Here is a 21499-nt window from a genome sequence, read left to right as displayed (position 1 = left end):
TAAATAAACGGAAAATTATATATATACACACATATATATACACATAAATACATATACATATATACACACAACATATGTACATACATACATTAAAAAATCAAAAGCCAATTTCAACATAATACACATTAGACTCGTTCGAAAAGGGATAGGAAGAAGCCTATGCTTGTCAAGTCCTACCCCCATTCTTCACCATTAACAAATGCAAAATTCAATAAAATAAACTAAACAGACAATTCAAATAAAACTACTCCAATCAAGCTATTAAGAAAAAAAGAAAAAAAAAAAGAAAAGAACAAGCACCATTAACATCTGTGAGATTTACATTCTCCTTCCTCATTAATGTACTTTTCAAAGATATATCTTTTGTACATTTTTTTAAATTGCATTATATTCATACTTTGTTTAATCGTTTCGTCAAGACCATTCCACAAAACCACCCCACAAATGGAAATACACATACTTTTTAAATTGGTCCGAGCATAATGCTGTTTCAAGTTTAGTTTCCCTCTAAAATTATAACCCCCCTCTCTGTCTCTGAACAGTTTTTGTATGTTTACAGGTAGCAGTTTATTTTTTGCTTTATAAATTATTTGTGCAGTCTTAAATTCTACCAGATCCTTAATCTTTAAGGTGTGTAATTTTAAATACAGTATATTGGTGTGTTCATTATATCCTACATTGTTTACTATACGAATAGCTCTTTTTTGTAGTGTACTTAGTGATTGTAAGGTGGTTTTGTAGGTGTTATCCCAAAGACATGTAGGTTTGTAGGTTAATTGACCTCTGTAAATTGCCCCTAATGTGTAGGGAATAGATGAGGAATGGAGTGGAGGGGATAACAAAACAAGTGTGAACAGGTGATCAATGGTCAGCCAGGACTCTGTGGGCTGAAAGATCCGTTGCCATGCTATGTCTAAACTAATCTAATGCAGCTGCAGCCAATTATGTAGTGACCACTAAACAAAACAAAATTTAAACGCCCAACCTAACCCATTTCAACATTTAAGCTTAAAATATAATTAAAAACAGAGGAAGAGCTGACAGGACATTTGGGAATTGCACGGTCAAACAAAAATTCAGACTTGAGCAAACTTACACAGAAATATCATCTATAAAAAGCAGAAGATGCCAAACCAAGTAAGTATTGATTTGTATATGTAACCCAGACTATTCATGGACTGAATAATTACTTGGTTTATTAAAAATATTAATTTGCATTTGTTTCATTTTCAGTTTAGTTTCCTATGCAAAATGAAAGGTTATACAGGGGATAAACTTTGGGGGTATCCAGTTAAATCATCCAATATCCAAGTACAAATGGTGTTTGATTATCTTGGCTGCTTTCCAGAGGCAGCACGATGGGTAGACGGAGTTGATGGATGGGGGTGAGGGAATCTGGTAAGTGCATTGGACTGTGCTACATCCACGATTTTCTGCAAATTTTTGCAGGGTTGTGCAGAGCTGTAACCAAGCTAAGCTGCGATGCATCCGATAGGAAGTTGGTGAGATTCGCTGAAGACAAAGGTAGAAGAGGGGCAGCACAATGGTACCGCCAGTAGAGCTGCTGCTTCACCGTGCCAGAGAGAAGAGTTTGATCCTGACCTCGTGGGCTATGTGTGGTGTTTACACATTCTCCTTGTGAGAAACGTCCAGGGTTTGTAGGTTAATTAGTCTCTGCACAATAGGGAGTAAATGAGAAAGTGGAATAACATAGAAGGAGAACAGTGTTGATCAATGGCCAGTGTGGACTCAGTGGGCACACCTGGGATACACCTGTGTACTAGTACACGCAGGTCCTGAGGACGTGGCCAGGGACCCTATCCAAGCAAATTGTTTCTCAGGTAGGCAATCTGACACCTGCAATTATGGGCACAAGCGCATCTATAAACTCAGGCTGCACCAAGGACAAGTATTGCACAAATATTAAGTTATTTATTGCATTTTTCTTTGTGTATATCTGTATTATGTTGTATTTAAAAGCCTGTTATGCTGCTGCAAGTATCAAGTATTTTTGATTAGTTCAGCTGCCAGTGGTTATGGGGAGAAGGCAGGAGTATGGGGTTAGGAGGGAGAGATAGAACAGCCATGATTGAATGGCGGAGTAGACTTGATGGGCCAAGTGGCCTAATTCTACTATCACTAATTACCTAATTTCATGCTCCATTGTTTGTGCATATAATTAAGTACCCTTGATTTGATTTTGTCGGGACAGATGACATCTTCCCACCAACTTTCTGTTCAAAAGGGTATAGAAAGCATTCTTGTCAGGGAGAGATACGTTGTTGCTAGCGAGACTGCTAAACTTCACTTTGTGGTCTGTTATAGCATGCAAACCTTGCCACAATTTACAATTTTACTCAGCAAATTAGCCTACAAACCTGTACATGTTTGTAGTGTGGAAGGAAACCGAAACTCCCGGGGAAAACCCACGCAAGTCACAAGGGGAAAGTACAAACTTTATACAGACAGCACCCACAGTTAGAATCGAACCAAGGTCTCTTGAGCTGCAAGGCAGCAACTCTACTGCTGCACCACTGTGCCGTCTTGTCTTCAGTCATCTCAATACCGGAACTGCGCAAACTTGCCCCCAAATGGTTATTTGAATACCTGGTGTTACTGGATGATCAAACCTTCACCTGAAATATTTCAACTGCATATTTTCACATACCAATCTATGAAAGCAAAAACGTGTTATACAATCTAAAGTACAACTTGTTAATCACTTTTCTAATGGTTCTGATTTTACAAATTTCAAGGAATAAGCAAGCTGACCAAAACAGTAGAGTTCTTTTCACTTTTTGTTTTTAAATGCATCTCACTTTTGAAACCAATTTTCCAACAAACAAATAGTGGAACTTAGCGCATTCTTTCAACAACAGTCAAGAGCGTTTAATTGTCATACTGATAACACAGCAATGAAATTCTTCCTTACAGCAGCACAACAGGTTTGAAAACATTCTGAATGAACAAACAAATTCAACAAATTATAACAAAATGTTAGTGCAAAATAGCTAGTGCAACAGAGACGCATCATAGTTCAGTTGGTGTTTGTATTGTACAAGTTGTGTTGCTCAACCTGGAAGTCACAGTTTTCAGACTCCTTCATCTTCTTCCAGCCAGCAGGAGAGAAAGGATGGTGAGGAACCTTGATGACACTAGATGCTTTTGGGGCATCTCCTCCTCTGGATCCCTTTGTTCAATCAGTACCTACGATGGTGGCAGTGGTTAACACTTTTTGTAATCGCCTCCATTCCTGGGTGTTCGAGTTGCCAAACCAGGCCAGGATGAAACCAGTCAATATGCTGTCTACCGTACATCTGAAGAAGTTCAAGAGAGTATTTCTTGACATACTCTATCTTCTTGTTCCAAGTAGAGACATTGACCGGCTACCTTTCAATGTACTAGATCCACGACAGATCTTCAGAGATCTGCATGTGCAGGAACTAAAGCTGTCGGCTCTCGCCACCACAAACCTGGTGATTAAGACAGGCCTGTGGATCCTCTGCTGCCTTCTTCCAAACTCAGAAAGGAAGAACACTGATGTACCTTGAAGTCCCCCTTTCGTTGATCATGGCATGCAGCTCCTCCAGTGCCAGATGAACCTCTGCATGGACTGTGATGTAGACTGTGATCATGATGGAAGTGAAGTCTCCTGGGAGGTAGACTGCACTTTACTATCAGGTGTTACAGGTGCAGAGAGCAGGAGTTGGATGGGATCAGTATGTCTGAGCATCACAAAGTGTTCACCATGAGGCAGACACCACTGCCTCTCCCTTTCCTCCATTACTCCATTCGGTCCAAGCAATGAATAGAAAAACCTATGGGCTAGAGCGCAGTCTGGCGAGCTGGCGGTGAGCCATGTCTCTGTGATTCCTTCATCCCCCTTTGTTAAAGCAGCCTTACTCTGATGTCCTCAACCTTATTTTCTAAGAACTATGCAATTGCTAGTATGGTAAAAAAAAAGAAGAAAAAAAGTGGAGGTCATAGGGTCATAGCCCCCTTGTTCAGTCCTAATTGCTGGTTGTCCCGTCAACCATATTTCCAGGCATAAGAGGCACCCCCGTGTTTTCTGGCACTGCGATCACTGTATGTGCGATTGCCTATGAGATCAGGGATTCCCCCGTTATAATGCACCTCAAAAAGCGCAACTAATTCTCCATTCACGAACTATATGCCACAGGTGGCAGGTTATGGTAGTTGTAGAAAATTACTGTTTTCATAGAAAATGGTTCATCTAAAATGGTTCAGCTGTGATTTCAAATTTACACTGTCAAAGTCCCACATCACGCTGGCCACGTTCTCATTTCATTCCTACCATCAGGAAGGAACCCAATAACATCAGTAAACTTGATGATGTGTTCATGCAGCTGGAATTCTCATGCAATTTGCAAAACCTTCTCAAAATATTAAGCAATCTCCTAATTTTTCTTCAAACACACAAATTTGAATTGTGCCATATTCTTCATGCCATTTTATTTTCCTGCTCACTCAGTCGACAGTGCAGCAACCTACTCTCAATCTCTCGCACATTTACATGTAGGAGCTGCTTTTAGTTGGGCTTCATGCATTACAGTATTTCTTCCATTTATCCACTATATTGGATAAGAATACTCTTGACAAAGGTAAACAGAATCCTGTTTTTCCTTAGACTTCCATTTTCTATTTCAACGTTAAAGAATGGAAAAAGATAAGGCAAGCAAGTGTAAACCAGAATCAATTCAAGAAGGTGAGTAATGCAAAATCTCCTCAACCTTCAGCTTTGACACCAGAAAATTCTGTTGAACCTTCTGAGTATCCAGAATACAGCAAAGAAGTTGCACTATCCTTTTGACATTTAGAATGAAGTAATTTATTAAATAAAAGATGGAGCACCATTTCATTTAAAAAATAATATTTTATTTCATGTGTTCTGTAAAATAAGTGCAGAGACATTAATTTATTGGCTGAAGGGTCTCAACCCGAAACGTCGCCTATTTCTTTGCTCCATAGATGCTGCCTCACTCTCAGAGTTTCTCCAGCATTTTTGTCTACCTTTAATTTATTGGCAAGGTCAGTGTCTCTTTAGGCTGATAAAATGCAACATTCTCTGAAGATTTAGCACTTTGTGCAAGTAGAAACATTCATTTTATTTTTCTCTGTATTTTACATTAATACTATTTAACCATAAAAATATAAAACTGTTATGTAAAGTGTCAAGGGGATAGTTCATCAACATTTAAGCAAAGAACATAAAATAGTACCACAGGAACAGGGCTTTTGGTCCACAATGTCTATGCCAGATATGACGCCAAGATCAACTCTTACCTGCCTGCACACAATCCATATCCTTTCATGTCCAAGTGCCTATCCAAAGTCTTAAAAGCCCCCATCGTACACAGAATATTTGTGTGTGATGTGTAATTATGCAACCAGAACATTCATGCCACTGGCCCATTGAACGCTCCCTCCTCCCTACCCCACGAGTGTCAGATGGCACAGGGTATACTACACCCGATTCAATGTTCCTCTCCCCACAACATTCAGCACTCAAGACATATGACATTATAATCTGTCAACAAGTGCATTTAAAAATTAGTTCTATAACCATTGAAAACATTTTGGTTGAACCACTCTTTTCTGAGGCTCACTGTCAAATAGCGAACAAGGCAGTCCAAATACAATCCGACCAAAATTTTCTACAACTGGAAGTATCACTTTCTCACTTTGTAAGCATGCATGTACAGCAGGCAGTGAAGAAAGCTAATGGTACGTTGGCCTTCACAACAAGAGGAGTTGAGTATAGGAGCAAAGAGGTCCTTCTGCAGTTGTACAGGACCTTGGAGTATTGTGTGCAGTTTTGGTCTCCTAATTTGAGGAAGGACACTCTCGCTATTGAGGGAGTACGGCGTAGGTTCACGAGGGTAATTCCAGCGATGGCAGGACTGTCATATGATGAAAGAATGGAGCGACTGGGCTTGTATTCACTGGAATTTAGAAGGATGAGAGGGAATCTTATAGAAACATATACAATTATTAAGGGATTGAACACACTAGATGCTGGGAGAGTCCATAACCAGGGGCCACAGTTTAAGAATAAGGGGTAGGCCACTTAGAACAGAGATGAGGGAAAAAAAAAATTCACACAGAGAGTTGTGAATTTGTGGAATTCTCTGCCTCAGAAGGCAGTTGAGGGCCAATTCACTGGATGCATTCAAGAGAGAGTTCGATAGAGCTCTTAGGGCTATCAGAATCAAGGGATATGGGGAGAGGCAGGAATGGGATACTGATTGTGGATGATCAGCCATGATCACATTGAATGGCGGTGTTGGCTAAATGGCCTACTCATGCACCTATTGTCTATGTATCTATGTTATTCAACACCAATTCAAAACAAACATTCAAAACAAACATTCAAAACAAACATTCAAAACAAACATGGCCAATTCCACACTGTCGATATTCCAACCCACGCCTCTTATTCCTTAATTCCATCAACAACGAGTCAATGACTGGAAATCTGCAGCCTGATGACGTGGAGGATCACAAAAAGTGACAGCCATTTAGTATAAAACCTTTGCGTCATAAATAGCTGCTTAACTCTTCTAGATCCAATCTCAGAAGAATGAGGAAAAAAACCACTCACTTAATCTCCTCAGAATTATATAAAATTCAAAAGAGCACTTTCCATTCTTGTAAACTTTTATACAAGTCAAAATTAACCTCTTCACAAAAGGAGATCCCTCAACTCAAGCAGCAATCTAGTATCCCTGTGCCAAAAAGGTACGTTTCATCAGATACAGAGAAATATGTACATAGTAGTCCGTGCATTGTCTCACCAAAGCCCTGTGTCAATGTAATAAGACTTCCTTATCCTTGCAATCCAACAACTAGCAATAAAGACTGAAAAACACCTTCCCACTGCTTGATAATTTGGTGCTTCGTGAAACAGTGTATTTATGTACATTAATAGTTTATCATTGGGGGAAAATCCATTCTGCCCATCATAATTTTCCCATTTATAATCTGTCATTTTCCTTACCCGTTCACTTAATCTGCCCATAACCGTTGTACTGGTTGCATCATTCTCTCATCTTACTTTAACAAGAACAAGAGAGCACTAGAACAGGCCTTACTTTAACAACAGAACAAGAGAGCACAAGAACAGGGCCTTTTGACCCACAATATCCAAGCCAAACATGAAGTTAATTTCCTCTGGCTGCATATTCCTGCACATCCAAGGAAGAATTTTCTTCCAAACTCAAGAGGTTGGAATGTGAAATGCATTGACTTGGGTATGGAGGCAGAGATTCTCAACATCCAGACAAGCACATGAATTACCAATGTTCAAGGCCACAGGCCAAGAGCTGAAAGGTATAGTTGGACACTCATGTGCAGTATGGACATAGTGGGCTGAGGTGCATGTGGTATTGTGCTGCAAGGCAATGACTTTTAAATTGGACACTACAAAATAATACATCTTGTGATACCCATAGTTATGTTTCATTTTGATTGTTTTGTTTTAATGTTAAATTGTTACATTTGCTTGCAGTTGCAGACTTTTAGATTAATGCTATCTCAATCTAATTCACCAATAGTAGGGGGCGCCGTCGAGTATGGCTGCCCTGCCAGTAGCTGTTAGTCTTTTCACCATTGTTTTAAATTTTTAGTGAGTTAGTGTTTGTTTTGGAGGTCTTAGTCTTTTATGTGGTGGGTGGGAGGAGGGGAAGGGGGAAACTTTATTTCCTGGTCCCTACCTGGTCGGAGAGGCAGCTTTCCTCCGAGCTGCTTCTTCGCCCCCCCCCTCCTCGCGGCCTACCATCAGACTGGAGCGGCCTTTCCTCTCGGGACAGGCCGGGACTGCAGCTTCGGTGGCGGCACAGCGCGGGGACGCCATCACGGAGCGGGCGATGCCTTACTGGGTTGCCGTGCGGTAAGTTCTGGAGTGCTGTGGATGCCGACTTCAACGTCCGAGGAGCTGTGGCTGCGGGCGTCCAGCCGCTGGATTAAAAACACCGCGGAGCCTGGGATCCAAGGTCGCCAGAGTCGGAGCTCCAACCAGCGTGGCCCGAGGACTACGGGTGCCGCGGTCTCCGGGGAGGAAGCGGCCGCTCCAGATATTTCCAGGCCGCCGAGGAGCGTTCACCCGACGCTGGAGTTCCAGCTTTCCGGCAAGAGGGCCTGAAAAACATCGGACTGCCTGAGGAGGCCACAATAGGCCCGACTATGGGTGAGCAGGGGATGGGACTGGACTTTGCTGCCTTCCCCCAAGTGGGAACCATTGTGGGGGGATGTTTTTATGTTTATTGTTAAATTCTTTAATGTTGTGTCTTATCTTTATTCGTGTGCTGCATTGGCAAGTCAAATTTCACTACACCATTTGGTGTATGTGATAATAAATGTCCTTTGTATCCAATGCCCAGCATTCAACAACACCAATAGAGCTCTCACCTAAATGGCCTGGTTTTGCACATCATACAGCCTAGTCCCTACCTTTTATCAATTTTGGGGTGTGTGTGGGGGAAACTTTTTAAATCTCTCCCTGCACGGGAGACCCGACCTTTTTCTCGTCGGGTTTCCGTTATCGTTGGGGCTGCAACGAGGAGCGGCCTCCAACAGGAAGAGACCGGGGACTCTGGTGCCGACGACTCACCGTCGCGGGGCTGGCCGAGTCCGGAGCGGGTGGAGGAGCGCTGCTGCTGCTGCTGCCCGACCGGAGAGTCGGAGGCTTCAACGGCAGGTCTGGCGGACGGCGGCACCGGGAGCCCGCGGGTCCCTGGAGGGAGACCGCTTTTCAGGGCTCTCGCAATGGCGACTTCCCCCGCCCGAGTTGCGGGGTTGAAGAGCTCCTGGAGCGGGGCCTACATCACTGCCCCGCGCGGCTTGGAATGGCCGCGGGACTCTACGAGCGCACGCCGGGGGCACTAACACCGAGAACCCGGTGTGCGACCTCGCACCACCCGCTGTGGCTTTAATGGCCGCGGGACAATCGCCATCGCCAGCTGGGGGCTTTGACTTTGACTCTGACATCGGGGGGGGGGGGGGGGGGGGGGGGGGGGGGGGGGGGGAGTGCAGTGCAGTGAGAGATAAGTTTATTTGGCCTTCCATCACAGCAATGTGATGGATGTTTATGTAAATTATGTTGAGTCTTGGGTCTATTTGTTTGTAATGTACGGCTGCAGAAACGACATTTCGTTTGGACCTCAAGGGGTCCAAATGACAATTAAATGTATCTTGTACTATGACCAATTTCAAGTTTGCCTTGCAGCTTTGACACACCCATCATGTTTATTTAATCTACCAAACTGGAAAAACAAAGAACTGCTGATTTACCCTGGTTAAACATGTTAAGTCACCGCATACTATCTCCATTTCTCAATATGTTGTCATTCACAAACTACTTGTTTATTACTCAATTACTAACTCTCGCTGCAAATTGAAACACTATGTTCCTCCTTAAAAGTTTCTCCACATGGGACTTTTCACGATACATAGAAAAATAGGTGCAGATTAGGCTATTTGGCCCTTTGAGCCAGCACCGTCATTCAATATGATCATGGCCGATCTAAAATCAGTACCCCATTCCTGCTTTTTTTTTCCCCCATATCCCTCGATTCCATAAGCCCTAAGAGCTAAATCTAACTCTCTTGAAAACATCCTGTGATTTGGCCTCCACTGTCTTCTGTGGCAGAGAATTCTACAGATTCGCAACTCTCTGGGTGAAGAGATTTTTCCTCATCTCAGCCCTAAATGGCCTACCCCTCATTCTTAAACTGTGACCCCTGGTTCTAGACTCTCCCAACATCGGGAACATTTTTCCTTTAAGAATTTTATGTTTCTATAAGATCCCCTCTTACCCTTCGAAATTCCAGTGAATACAAGCCCAGTCAACCAATTTGTTAATCATCTGTCAGTCCCGCCATCCCAGGAATTAACCTGGTGAACCTACACTGCAGTCCCTCAATAGCAATAATGTCCTTCCTCAAATTAGGAGACCAAAATTGCACACAATGCTCCAGGTACGGTCTCACCAATGATCTGTACAACTGCAGTAGGACCTCCTTGCTCCCAAACTCAAATCCTCGCGCAATGAAAGGCAACCTACCATTAGCTTTCTTCATTGCCTGCAATACCTGCATGCTTACTTTCAGTGACTGATGTACAAGCACACCCAGATCTCATTGCACCTCCCCTTTTCCTAATCTGACACCATTCAAATAATAATCTGCTTTCTTGTTCAGATACACCAACTCTCCCTTATCCATTCTACTTGTTACATCCTCAAAAAATTCCAGGAGACTAGTCAAGCATGATTTCCCCTCCAGTAGCCCCTTTGAAGAATGAATAAGTTTATTGGCCGTATTCACATACAAGGAATTTGCCTTGGTGCTCCGCCCACATGTGACAACATGGCATAGTGACAGTTAGGAATGACACATAAAACTTTAATAATAAAACATTATTGATTAAACATGCGAATTAAATAAAATACCAGAGCAAAATGAGGCTACAGATTTTTGGTTATTGAGTAGAGCTACTACTCGTGGAAAAAAACTTTTTATGTCTGGCTGTGGCAGCTTTATGACCAGGGTGAGAGGGGTCAGAGATGATCTTACCCACTCGCTTCCCGGCTCTTGCAGTGTATAGTTCATCAATGGAGGGAAGGTTGCAGCCAATAACTTTCTCAGCTGATCAGACGATTCGCTGCAGCCTCTGGATGCCGTGCTTGGTGGCCGAGCCAAACCAGACCATGATGGAGAAGGTGAGGACAGACTATGATGGCCGTAGAGAATTAGACCATCATTGCCTGTGGCAGATTATGCTTCCCCAGCTGCTGCAGGAAGTACATCCTCCGTTGGGCCTTTTTGACTGTGGAATCGATGGTAGCCCCCCACTTAAGGTTCTGTAGTTGATGGTTCCCAGGAACTTAAACGACTCCACAGATGTGACTGTGATGTTGTTGATGATGAGTGGGGTGAGGGAAGGGGGAGCTCTCCTAAAGTCTACAATCAATTCCACTGTCTGAGGTCCAGGTTGTTGCAATGGCACCAGGACGCCAGCTGTGCCACTTCCTGTCTGTAGGCAGATTCTTCTGCATCCTAGAACTTCTCAACCATGACTCTGTGCTTGACATGAGTGCCCTGAACTTCATTGCACAAACTCTCTAGTACAACCTGAATATAGCCCTGATCATCAAGTTGTTGTTCAACTATATAACCAACTTAAATAACAGAGGATTCGAGGATTATGCAGCAGACAGTATCACTGGAGTAGTTCCAAACTAGACTAGAAGAAACACAGGTCACAAATTTGCCTCACCTCTTCCAAGTCTGGGAAGAAGAGGACATGCCAGGGCTATTAAATGGTGTAATCGTGGCTATCTTTAAGAAAGGAGACAAATTAACAGTGGTAAACAACAGGAAGTCTCTCTGCAGTCTGTATCAGGAAAAATCATTGCCAGAGTCTTCCTCAACCACCCCCTGTAATTGACTGAAAAGCTTCAGGAAAATACTTCCCACATCTCAGGACTCACTTCTCAAAAGAAAACAGACAATAGGATTTATGATTGTATTTAATGCACAGCCACAGGGTTTGACCATCTGAGGAAGCATATATTTGAAGATCAAGACCTTAGGCAACCATGATCCACACATCTTGTATACTTCTAATTCAAGGATTATCTCCAACAAGCTCCTCAGCATGAAAAAGCACCATTGTCCCTGCAGGAAAATCTGGCAATGCAAGTGAACAATCAATATCCATTTGGAGACCAACATCCACAGAGTTTAGAACTTAATTCTCCTCTATAGACATTCCCCTGGGCAAGGATGACTTGGTGTCACTCCATTTCTATGGACTTCCAGTTGAATGATGAGTATTGTGTGCAGTTTTGGTCTCCTAATTTAAGGAAGGAATATCCTTGCTATTGAGGCAGTGCAGTTAGGTTCATGAGGTTAATCCCCGTGATGGCGGGACTATCATATGAGGAAAGATTGGAAAGAGTGGGCTTGTATTCACTGGAATTTAGAAGGATGAGAGGGAATCTTTTGGAAACATAAAATTATTAAAGAACTGGACAAGCTAGATGCAGGAAAAATGTTCCCAATGATGGAGTGGTCCAGAAGCAGAGGTCAGACTAAGAATAAAGGGAAGGGCATTTAAAACAGATGAGAACAGGCTTTTTTACCCAGTGAGTTGTGAATTTGTGAAATTCTCTGCCATAGAGGGCAGTGGAGGCCAATTCACTGGATGAATTTAAAAGAGAGTTAGATAGAGCTCTAGGGGCTAGCAGAATCAAGGGATATGGGGAGAAGGCAGGCATGGGCTACTGATTGTAGATGATCAGCCATGATCACAATGAATGGCAGTGCAGGCTCGAAAGGCCAAATGACCTCCTTCTGCACCTATTTTCTATGTTTCTATGAGGCTAAATATTTTGATGGAGCTGGTGCAGGAGATGCTCAGTGACGTGATGTGCTCTATTGCTTATGTAGCAATTCTGAGTGTTCCCAGTGCAGAATTAAGGTCCCCCAATGTCAGCCCAAACGGCCCTTCTCCATTTTAAGTCATGGGCCTGGGACTCCCATGTTACAGTGGGGATGTCAATTTGTTTCAGAGAGGTTTTGGGAACAGCCTTTGATTTATTCATTATTCACCTGGTAGTATCTTCTGTGACAGAGGTCAGAACAGAATGATTATTTCAGCAGGCCCTTTTGGATATGTGAATGACTTAGCCTGGCTAACAAGTTGACAATGCAATGCCCAATGCAATGATGGCCTCAAAAGCTGAGGAGGTTGGCCTTGAAGAGAATCCCAACTTTGGTTCACAAATCTAGTTAATGGATTTTGTAGAGTCAGGTATATGAAATGCCTGCTGCAGTAAGTCTCAAAAGCATGCAGGAAAGCAGGATCACCTTTGTCCAATAATCACGAGGTCCTGATTTTCAAACAGTTTTCCTCAGGCTGCAATGGCTCTGCTGGTGCATTGAAAGCAAAGATGAATTTCATCAGTGATGGCAGACATCACTGAGAGATGGCTCCCAATGTAGGAGAGATGGGTCCACATTTTCCAGGGTCTAATTGTAGATTTTGGTATTTGAAGGTTGATATTCTACAGTAGACGCAGGTAGAAGATTGACACAAAATGCTGGTGGAACTCAGCGGGTCAGGCAGCATCTCTGGAGAAGAGAGATTTTTCCAGAGATGCTGCCTGACCAGCTGAGTTATTCCTGGTTTCACCTGGTGTCATTTCAATAGATTTCCCAGCAAAGAAAGTTGATGTTCGACTGCTGTATTATGAGGGGCCCCAAACTGCACCTCAATCAGAATAATTAATTGAAAAGACTGCTCAAGATTACCCTGAAAGTGACACTCGGTGATCAGGATTGCTAATGTAGCACTCCCCAAAAAGAAAATGGGGCATCAGTGACGTAGTAATCGGACGAATGCAGTCAATATGGTCTAGTAGCGGGATATCCAAGATATCCCGCTACTAGTCAAGTTCTTCCAGTCCGTAGTCCTCCCTACAGCCCTCTATGCCAGTGAGACATGGAAAATTAATGTGAAGATGAAAAAGAAATTGGATGCATTCCAACAACGCTGTTTGAGGAAGATCCTAAAGACTAGCTACAGAGACCACATCACAAACGTGGAGATCTACCGGAAAACTGCAACAAAGCTTCTCAGCCAAGAGGTATGCAAGATGAAATTTGCAAGACATGTACTCAGAATGTCACCAGAATGTGCACCTAAGATAGCAATGACATGGCAACCTGACGGAAGAAGGAAAAGTGGCTGACCACAACTAACATGGAGGCGAACATCCCAGAGAATTTGGAAGACCAGGACGCAAGCCTAATGAGGGTGGACGACGTCGCACATAACCGAACAGAATGGTGAAAGCTTGCTGCCCAATCAATGCATTCAACAGTGTGGGAGGAAATACATCTAAGCTAAGTCAACAAATTAAATGTTATTTGTTATGCTGTCAGAATTTTCAAAAAAGTGACATCCCACCTTTAGTGAAAGCAACAAGGCGAAGCTTAAACCATACAGTTGCTGGTCATATTCCAAATAGCATTTAATAAACCAATATTGTATTAAAATGAGAACACATTCTCTGCCAAAGACTGGAAACTTTAGAATCTAGGTGCTGGTATTCTTGTTCTGAACAGCTGGGAACATCACGAGACATTATCCCAGAGCATGAAGCTGGTCTGCATCAGATATCGTATAACTGAAGCTACCTTTGCTCCATGCATCGAAGCCACAGACACAAATGCCGCCCATCATTAGTAATGGGTTTCACTGTTACAAGCAGATGAAGATTTCTACCGGGGTAATTTCACCAAATCGATACAGGGAGAATCGAAACAGTCCTAATTTATGATCCAAACAGGCAAAACATTACCAAGCAGTGGTTGCAAAAAAAAAAAAAAATCGAATTGATGCAGAAAAAGCAACAAACACAGCTGCTGGCGTATCCCTGATATAACAATATTTGAGATGCTCAAACATTTCTTTTGGTATCATCCTAATCATGTAAAATCATCAATGATCCATTGAATGCATTTCGTTGTCTCTGTACTGTACACTGACAATGACAATTAAAATTGAATCTGAATCTGATCTGAATCCATTTGAGTTGCAAAGTCCAAAATGATTGCCAAACATCACTGCATTGGCAAGATTTTCAAAACAAACATCATTGATGACAATAATTATATCTAACTTTATAAAACTGATGCTGTTTCAGACACAGCAGAATTGACACCATTAAATAATGTCTTTAAATTGGATAAAACACCCTGCTGTAGGTTTTGCAACAAGTCACTGACAAGTTAGCACTTCTCTCCTCCCATGAGTAACCTGCATACAATTTATCTAGAAAGCAGGTCTATTCTAGCTTCACAAATGCCTCAGATAATTTGGCATGTAGATTTTACTTTCTTACATTTGCCAGCGCAATTAAAAAAAAAAAATCCAGATCAGTGCATTTTAATTATTAATTATTTAATTGTACACAGTTGGCAGTGCACTCATTCGTCAAAACACCTGTAATATACATACTTGAGAACACTAACTTCATTCGTCATCCAATTGTTAAGAGTCTGTTTTGATTTCCACATCCATTGCTTTCTACCGAATATTCTTTGATGGTTAATTACAACCACCAACAGAAATACAAGAAGAAACTTCAGTCTGATTGATTTCCGGTAAACAGCAGTCTAATTGAAGGGAAAACTCCAATAAAGAAAAGGATTGCAGTGGGTGCTTTAACGGGTCTGGAAAACGATGACTGATTTCTGACAACTCTGGTTATCTTGGGGGGTTTCGTAATATAGTTAGTGTAAAATGAACAGGTCGGTATTACTTTGTTTTTTAAATCAACAATTGTAAAACCATTTTTTATGTGGTGGCCAATCAATGTAAACTACAAGGCTTTGGCTGCAAATCAAGACAGTGCAGCAAAACCCGAACATTTTTTTTCGGCTACTGTGATTTATCATTGTGAAAGCGGTGACAACAGCAATAAGCTAGCCACTCCAACACCAAACTAAGCCTCTTTGGTTTCATTTCCAGAAATGGTGCCGAAGATACGACACCGGGGAGTGTGAAAGTGTGCGACGAGCTTGCACACGAACAGGTGCAATTAAAACCCGGCGCACCCCCCGTTTATTCTGCGCGAGTTCTCTTACCTTCCGCACGGGAGCGGAGTTCTGCTACAGTCTTCCGAACCGGCGGCATCTCTGTACAATCACTCGCTCGCTCGCTCTCTCTCTCACTCACCACATCGCACGGCAGGAAGCAAATTCGGAAGGAGGAGCCGTGCGGGCGGGCGAAGCTGGGACGAGCTGCACCGCAGCCTGCAATGCAAGCACCACCCGTTACTAAGCCAGTCCCTGCTCGTCGTGTGCGGGAGAGTCAACTCCAGCCTCCACGCGCAGCTGCAGCGCCCGCTGGAACCTCCCCGGATCGTTCCACCGCGGCGCGTGGCCCCGGAACGTTCCACTCGACGCGGGTGTTTCCAGCTGACCACTTAGCCCCGGGCGTGAGAATTGAAGCTCTTGCAAATGCTGCCAGCATCCGCGTCTGTTGCTGTATTCTGAAAACCAGACGACTTGCATGGGGGGTTAGATCATGGGGTTACAAGCCCACTTGTAGGTGATTTTATTTTTCAAAGCCTCAGTCGGGAAAAATTTGCTCCTGCGATAAAAAGGGAAAGAGGGGAGCACGTGAATGTATAATTAGCTATTCAAACACAGCAGCTTCAATGAAAGATGCACCTGATGTGAACTGTAATAATTGCACTGAGGTTTTTAATTACTGAAAACAAAGATTCCCTCTGGAGCTTTTAATGAGACCCTGTAGATTATAATGCTGAACCGTGAGAGACTAAATAGAAAACAAGAATAGAAGCGAGCCATTTTGTAACAAGCCTTTCTCACCCATACCTTAGCCCGTTTGCATCCGAGTACCATCTACACGCCTTGATTAGCAAAATGTTTTATTGATTGATTCATTCTCTGTTTTCCAGAAGATTTCTCCACTTAATGGAATTTAGGGTTAACGTCTCTCCAGAATTGCAGGTTAATTACCATGTATTCCAACAAAACTCACGAATTTGTATAACCTCAAAGACAAAACAGTTTGCTTTGAGCATTCATTCTCTCCATACCTGGATCATTATGGCTGCAGTGTATACTTGTAGATGCCCTGAAAAAAATGGTCATTCGTGATAGGAGTAGAATTGGGCCATTCGGCCCATTCTCTACACTGCCATTCAATCATGGCTGAACTATCCCTCCGAACCCCGTTCTCCCCCTGACACCTGTACTAATCAAGAATCTATCTCTGCCGTAAGAATATCCACTGCCATGCCTCCACAGCCTTCTGTGGCAAAAAATTCCACAGATTCACCACCCTCTGCTAAAAGAAATATGTCCTCATCTCCTTCCTAAAAGAACGTCATTTATTCTGAGGCTATGAATTCTAGTCCTAGACTCTCCCACTATGTACTATATATATATATATGTACTATGTTTACATATTCACATATTCTGTTGTGCTGCAGCAAGTAAGAATGTCATTGTCCCATCCAGGACATATGACAATAAAGCACTCTTGACTTGACTAGTGGAAACATCCTCCACATCCACTCTATCCAAGCCTTTCACTATTCTGTAGGTTTCAATGAGGCCCCCCCTCATTCTTCTAAACTCCAGCGAGTACAGGCCCAGTACTGACATTAACCTACTCATTCCTGGGATCATTTTTGTGAACCTCCTCTGGACCCTCTCCAGAGCCAGCACATCCTTCCTCAGATATGGTGCCCAAAATTGACCACAATACTCCAAATGCGGGCTTAACAGCACATTGTAGAGCCTCAGCATTGCATCCTTGTTTTTGTATACAAGCCCTCTTGAAATAAATGCTAGCATTGAGTTTGCTTTCTCAACAGGGACTTGCAAATCTACCTCACGGGGCCATAAATAATTTTCATTTGGAAATATAATGCCCCTATTTTATCATCTCCAGTCAAGAACCTGGAATGTTGTTCACCGTGAAAATATTCTCAATAGGAATCTAAAAACGTTGTATGGGCATATAAATATTAAAAGGGTAATGTAAGACTGATGCATTGTTAAGGTACTAAATACAGTACCTCCTTAGTCTTAGCCAAATTTATTGTCATGTGTACAAGTACAATGAGGTATAGGTACAATGAAAATGTTGCCTTCAGCAATATCACACACAGTACAAAAAAACATAAATTATACATGGCAAACATGACAAAGATGTATCTGCAAAGAGATTAGTGCAAAAACACAATTAAAAAACAAGTCCATGATAGTGCAAGAGGTAGACCGTAGTGTTCTACTGAGGTCGGATAAGGTTCAATGGTGCTTTTATTTGGTTTAATAGTGCTTTTATTTATCATGTGCAAATGTAAAGTGAACTTATTTTCTTACATACAGTCCAGTAAAGTATTGCCATACCATAACACCTCTCCAATTAGCAAAGTGTAATGAAATAGTCCACTGATCCCGCATGCGAAGAGATGCCAGGTTTTGCCGCCATTTTGAAAATCCAGTCTAGTTCTCATGAGCGGTGTCCAATCAAGGCAAGCCCCAGACAGCTGCAGGGCCTCAGCCTTTGCCTTTCTTGGATGCAATGTCCCTCTCCTCGCCAAACCACCTTTGCCCCAGGGTGCCTCCTGCAGCCGACCTTGAGGACGTGATAGGCCAGACCCTGGTTGTGCACATCAGTTCAAGAACAATGGTTGCAGGTAGTAGCTGTTCTTGAACTTGATGGTGAGTGGCTTAAGGATTCTTTGCTTCCAGCTGGATAATAGCAGCAGGAAGATGGTAGTAGGCTTCATGGCAGAAAACATAGAGTGGCCGTGGAAGGTTGTTTTACGGACTGGAGGCTTGTGACTAGTGGTGTGCTTCAGAGATTGGAGGACAGGGCCTCAGATTCAGATTCAGATTCAACTTTAATTGTCATTGTCAGTATACAGTACAGAGACAACGAAATGTATTTAGCATCTCCCTGGAAGACCGACATAGCATATGATTTGAATAAATATTTACATTAGCATATATACAGACATAGTGTTTTTCCTGTGGGAGGAGTGTCCGGGTGGGGGGGGTGATTGGCAGTCACCGAGGTACGTTGTTGAGTAGAGTGACAGCTGCCGGGAAGAAGCTGTTCCTGGACCTGCTGGTCCGGCAACGGAGAGACCTGTAGCGCCTCCCGGATGATAGGAGGGTAAACAGGCCATGGTTGGGGTGAGAGCAGTCCTTGGCGATGCTGAGCGCCCTCCGCAGACAACGCTTGCTTTGGACAGACTTAATAGAGGGGAGCGAGGAACCGGTGATGCGTTGGGCAATTTTCACCACCCCCTGCAAGGCCTTCCGGTCAGAGACAGAGCAGTTGTCATACCATACTGTGATACAGTTGGTAAGGATGCTCTCGATGGTGCAGCGGTAGAAGTTCACCAGGATCTGAGGAGACAGATGGACCTTCTTCAGACTCCTCAGGAAGAAGAGACGCTGGTGAGCCTTCTTGATCAGAGTTGAGGTATTGTGGGTCCAAGAGAGGTCATCGGAGATGTTAACTCCCAGGAACCTGAAGCTAGAAACACGTTCCACCTCCGTCCCGTTAATGTGGATGGGGGTGTGCGTGCCGCCTCTGGACTTCCTGAAGTCTACAATGAGCTCCTTGGTCTTCTTGGAGTTAAGGGCCAGGTTGTTGTCAGCGCACCATGCTGCTAAGTGCTGGACCTCCTCCCTGTAGGCCGACTCATCGTTGTTGCTGATGAGGCCATTCACCGTTGTATCATCTGCATACTTGATGATGGTGTTAGTACCATGTACAGGTGTGCAGTCATAGGTGAAGAGGGAGTAGAGGAGGGGGCTCAGCACACAGCCCTGTGGAACGCCGGTGTTCAGGGTGAGGGTTGAAGAGGTGTGCTTGTCTAACCCAACAGACTGTGGTCTGTTGGTTAGAAAGTCCAGTATCCAGTTGCAGAGGGAGGGGTCGATGCCCAGGTTACCGAGTTTGGTGATCAGTTTAGATGGTATAATGGTGTTGAATGCTGAGCTGTAATCGATGAACAGCATTCTTACGTAAGTGTCTCTGTTGTCGAGGTGGGAGAGGGCGGAGTGAAGTGCCGTTGAGATGGCATCCTCCGTACTCCTGTTCTTGGGGTAGGCAAACTGATAGGGATCCAGTGTGGGGGGTAGGCAGCTTTTGAGGTGTGCCAGGACCAGCCTCTCAAAGCACTTGGTGATGATGGGGGTAAGTGCAACTGGGCGGAAGTCGTTGAGGCTTGTCGCAGTGGAGTGTTTTGGCACTGGCACGATGGAGGTGGTTTTAAGGCACGTGGAGACAACTGCTTGGGCAAGTGACAGGTTGAAGATGTCAGACCAGACGTCTATCAGCTGTGCAGCACAGGCCCTGAGCACGCGCCCGGGGATGCAGTCAGGGCCAGCAGCCTAACGTGCATTAGTCCTACTCAGTGCCACGTATACGTCGTAGGGGGTGAGTGTGAGGGGTTGGTGATCGGCAGGGAGCACAGCCTTGAAGGCTTTCTCTAGACTGTCCCTGTCGAAGGGGCCATAGAAGTGATTAAGCTCCTCAAGGAAGGAGGCGTCGCTGGATGTGGGGGTGATGTTGGAGGGTCTGTAGTCCGTGATGGCCTGGATGCCTTGCCACATGCGTCGGGGGTTGGAGTTGTTGTTGAAGTGCTCCTCAATCCTGAGCTTATGGCAGTGCTTGGCCTTCCTGATGCCCCTCTTCAGGTTAGCCCTGGATGAGCTGTAGACTCGAGCATCGCCTGACCTGAAAGCGGTGTCCCGTGCTTTCAGCAGTAGCCTGACCTCGTTGTTCATCCATGGCTTCTGATTCGGGAATATGGTCACCTGTTTGAGGGAGGTGACACTGTTGATGGTGGAGTTTATAAAGTCCAGAATAGAGGATGTGTAGGAATCTATGTCCGTGTGGGAGTCAAGGGTGGCCTATGAACTGCAGGGCCTTGGGTAGCATAGAAGGCCTTTTGCAATGCCAGGTTTCATCAGTAAGGGAATTGAGTATAGAATATGGGACATTACATTATAGCTCTACAAGATGTTGGTGAGGCCACATTCGGAATATTGTGTTCAGTTGTGGTCACCCTACTGTAGGATAGATGTTACGCCAAAAAGAGTGCAGTCCCTACACATTTGGGGGCAATTTCCAGAGGCCAATTAACCTACAAACCTATGCAAGTCTTTGGGATGTGGGAGGAAACCAACCAGAGAGAATGTGCAAACTCTAACCAGACAGCAGACGAAGTGAGGATTGAACCCGGGTCTCTGATCCTGTGAGGCAGCAGTGCTATCAGAAGCACTACCAGAAGCACCACCTTGTCGCCGAAGGGAAAATAATTCCCATTCAGTTTTACAATATATCCCAGAACAAAGATTGATTCCTAATTGGGGAGAGTGCATCAAATTTGTATGGGGGGGGGGGGGGGGGGGGGGGAGAGATGAGGTAGGTTGTGGTGGGATGTGATAGAAAAATAAAGACAGCAGTTATGAACAGACCATTGACTCACCTTCTCAAAAAGCACCCTGTGATCAGCTCGGGAAGTGGGAATGATGGTTTTGCCGCACAGAGCAAAAGGGTGGCTAGCAGAGGTGATGGGTAAGACAGGTGTGGTAGTCAGGGGTCGTGGTGTTGGCGGAGGCGACAGCAGGAGACCCAGCAGCAGCAAGTGGATAGAGCGCAGCCTGCGGCAGCTGTACAGAACACAGCAGCTGACAGCATCTTGCTGGGCCTTGTCATCTCCTGTTTCATCTATCCGGGGCCACCAGGATATAAAACATTGCATATCACTTGAAACTAAAATCCGAAAAACTTTTGGAGACTTGGAGGTTACAAGATAGTGACTCTGCCTACTGTTGCAGTAAAGGATTTATAAGACTCATGTATAGTATGATTTGACTGGGTATAAGGCAGATAAAGTGTTTCACAGTAC

General features: G+C 43.9%; 1 protein-coding gene across 3 annotated transcripts in view; it reads right to left on the bottom strand.

Annotated features, from left to right (window-relative positions):
- atp8a1 (ATPase phospholipid transporting 8A1) overlaps positions 1-16053 on the bottom strand; it is a 301017-nt gene extending 284964 nt beyond the window's left edge. Inside the window, exon 1 of one of the 3 annotated variants that reach the window (XM_055636910.1) lies at positions 15675-16053. In XM_055636910.1, the coding sequence (XP_055492885.1) occupies positions 15675-15723 (49 nt within the window). In that variant the 5' untranslated portion in view covers positions 15724-16053. The remainder of the gene's footprint in view (positions 1-15674) is intronic. The other 2 variants (XM_055636888.1, XM_055636895.1) reach the window with 2 other exon arrangements.
- Positions 16054-21499: the final 5446 nt, after the last annotated feature.

The sequence above is a fragment of the Leucoraja erinacea genome, chromosome 1 (assembly GCF_028641065.1).
Source record: "Leucoraja erinacea ecotype New England chromosome 1, Leri_hhj_1, whole genome shotgun sequence".
Taxonomy (NCBI): domain Eukaryota; kingdom Metazoa; phylum Chordata; class Chondrichthyes; order Rajiformes; family Rajidae; genus Leucoraja; species Leucoraja erinaceus.
The sequence above is the reverse complement of the archived record's forward strand: the minus strand, read 5'-3'. Positions and strand labels throughout refer to the sequence as shown.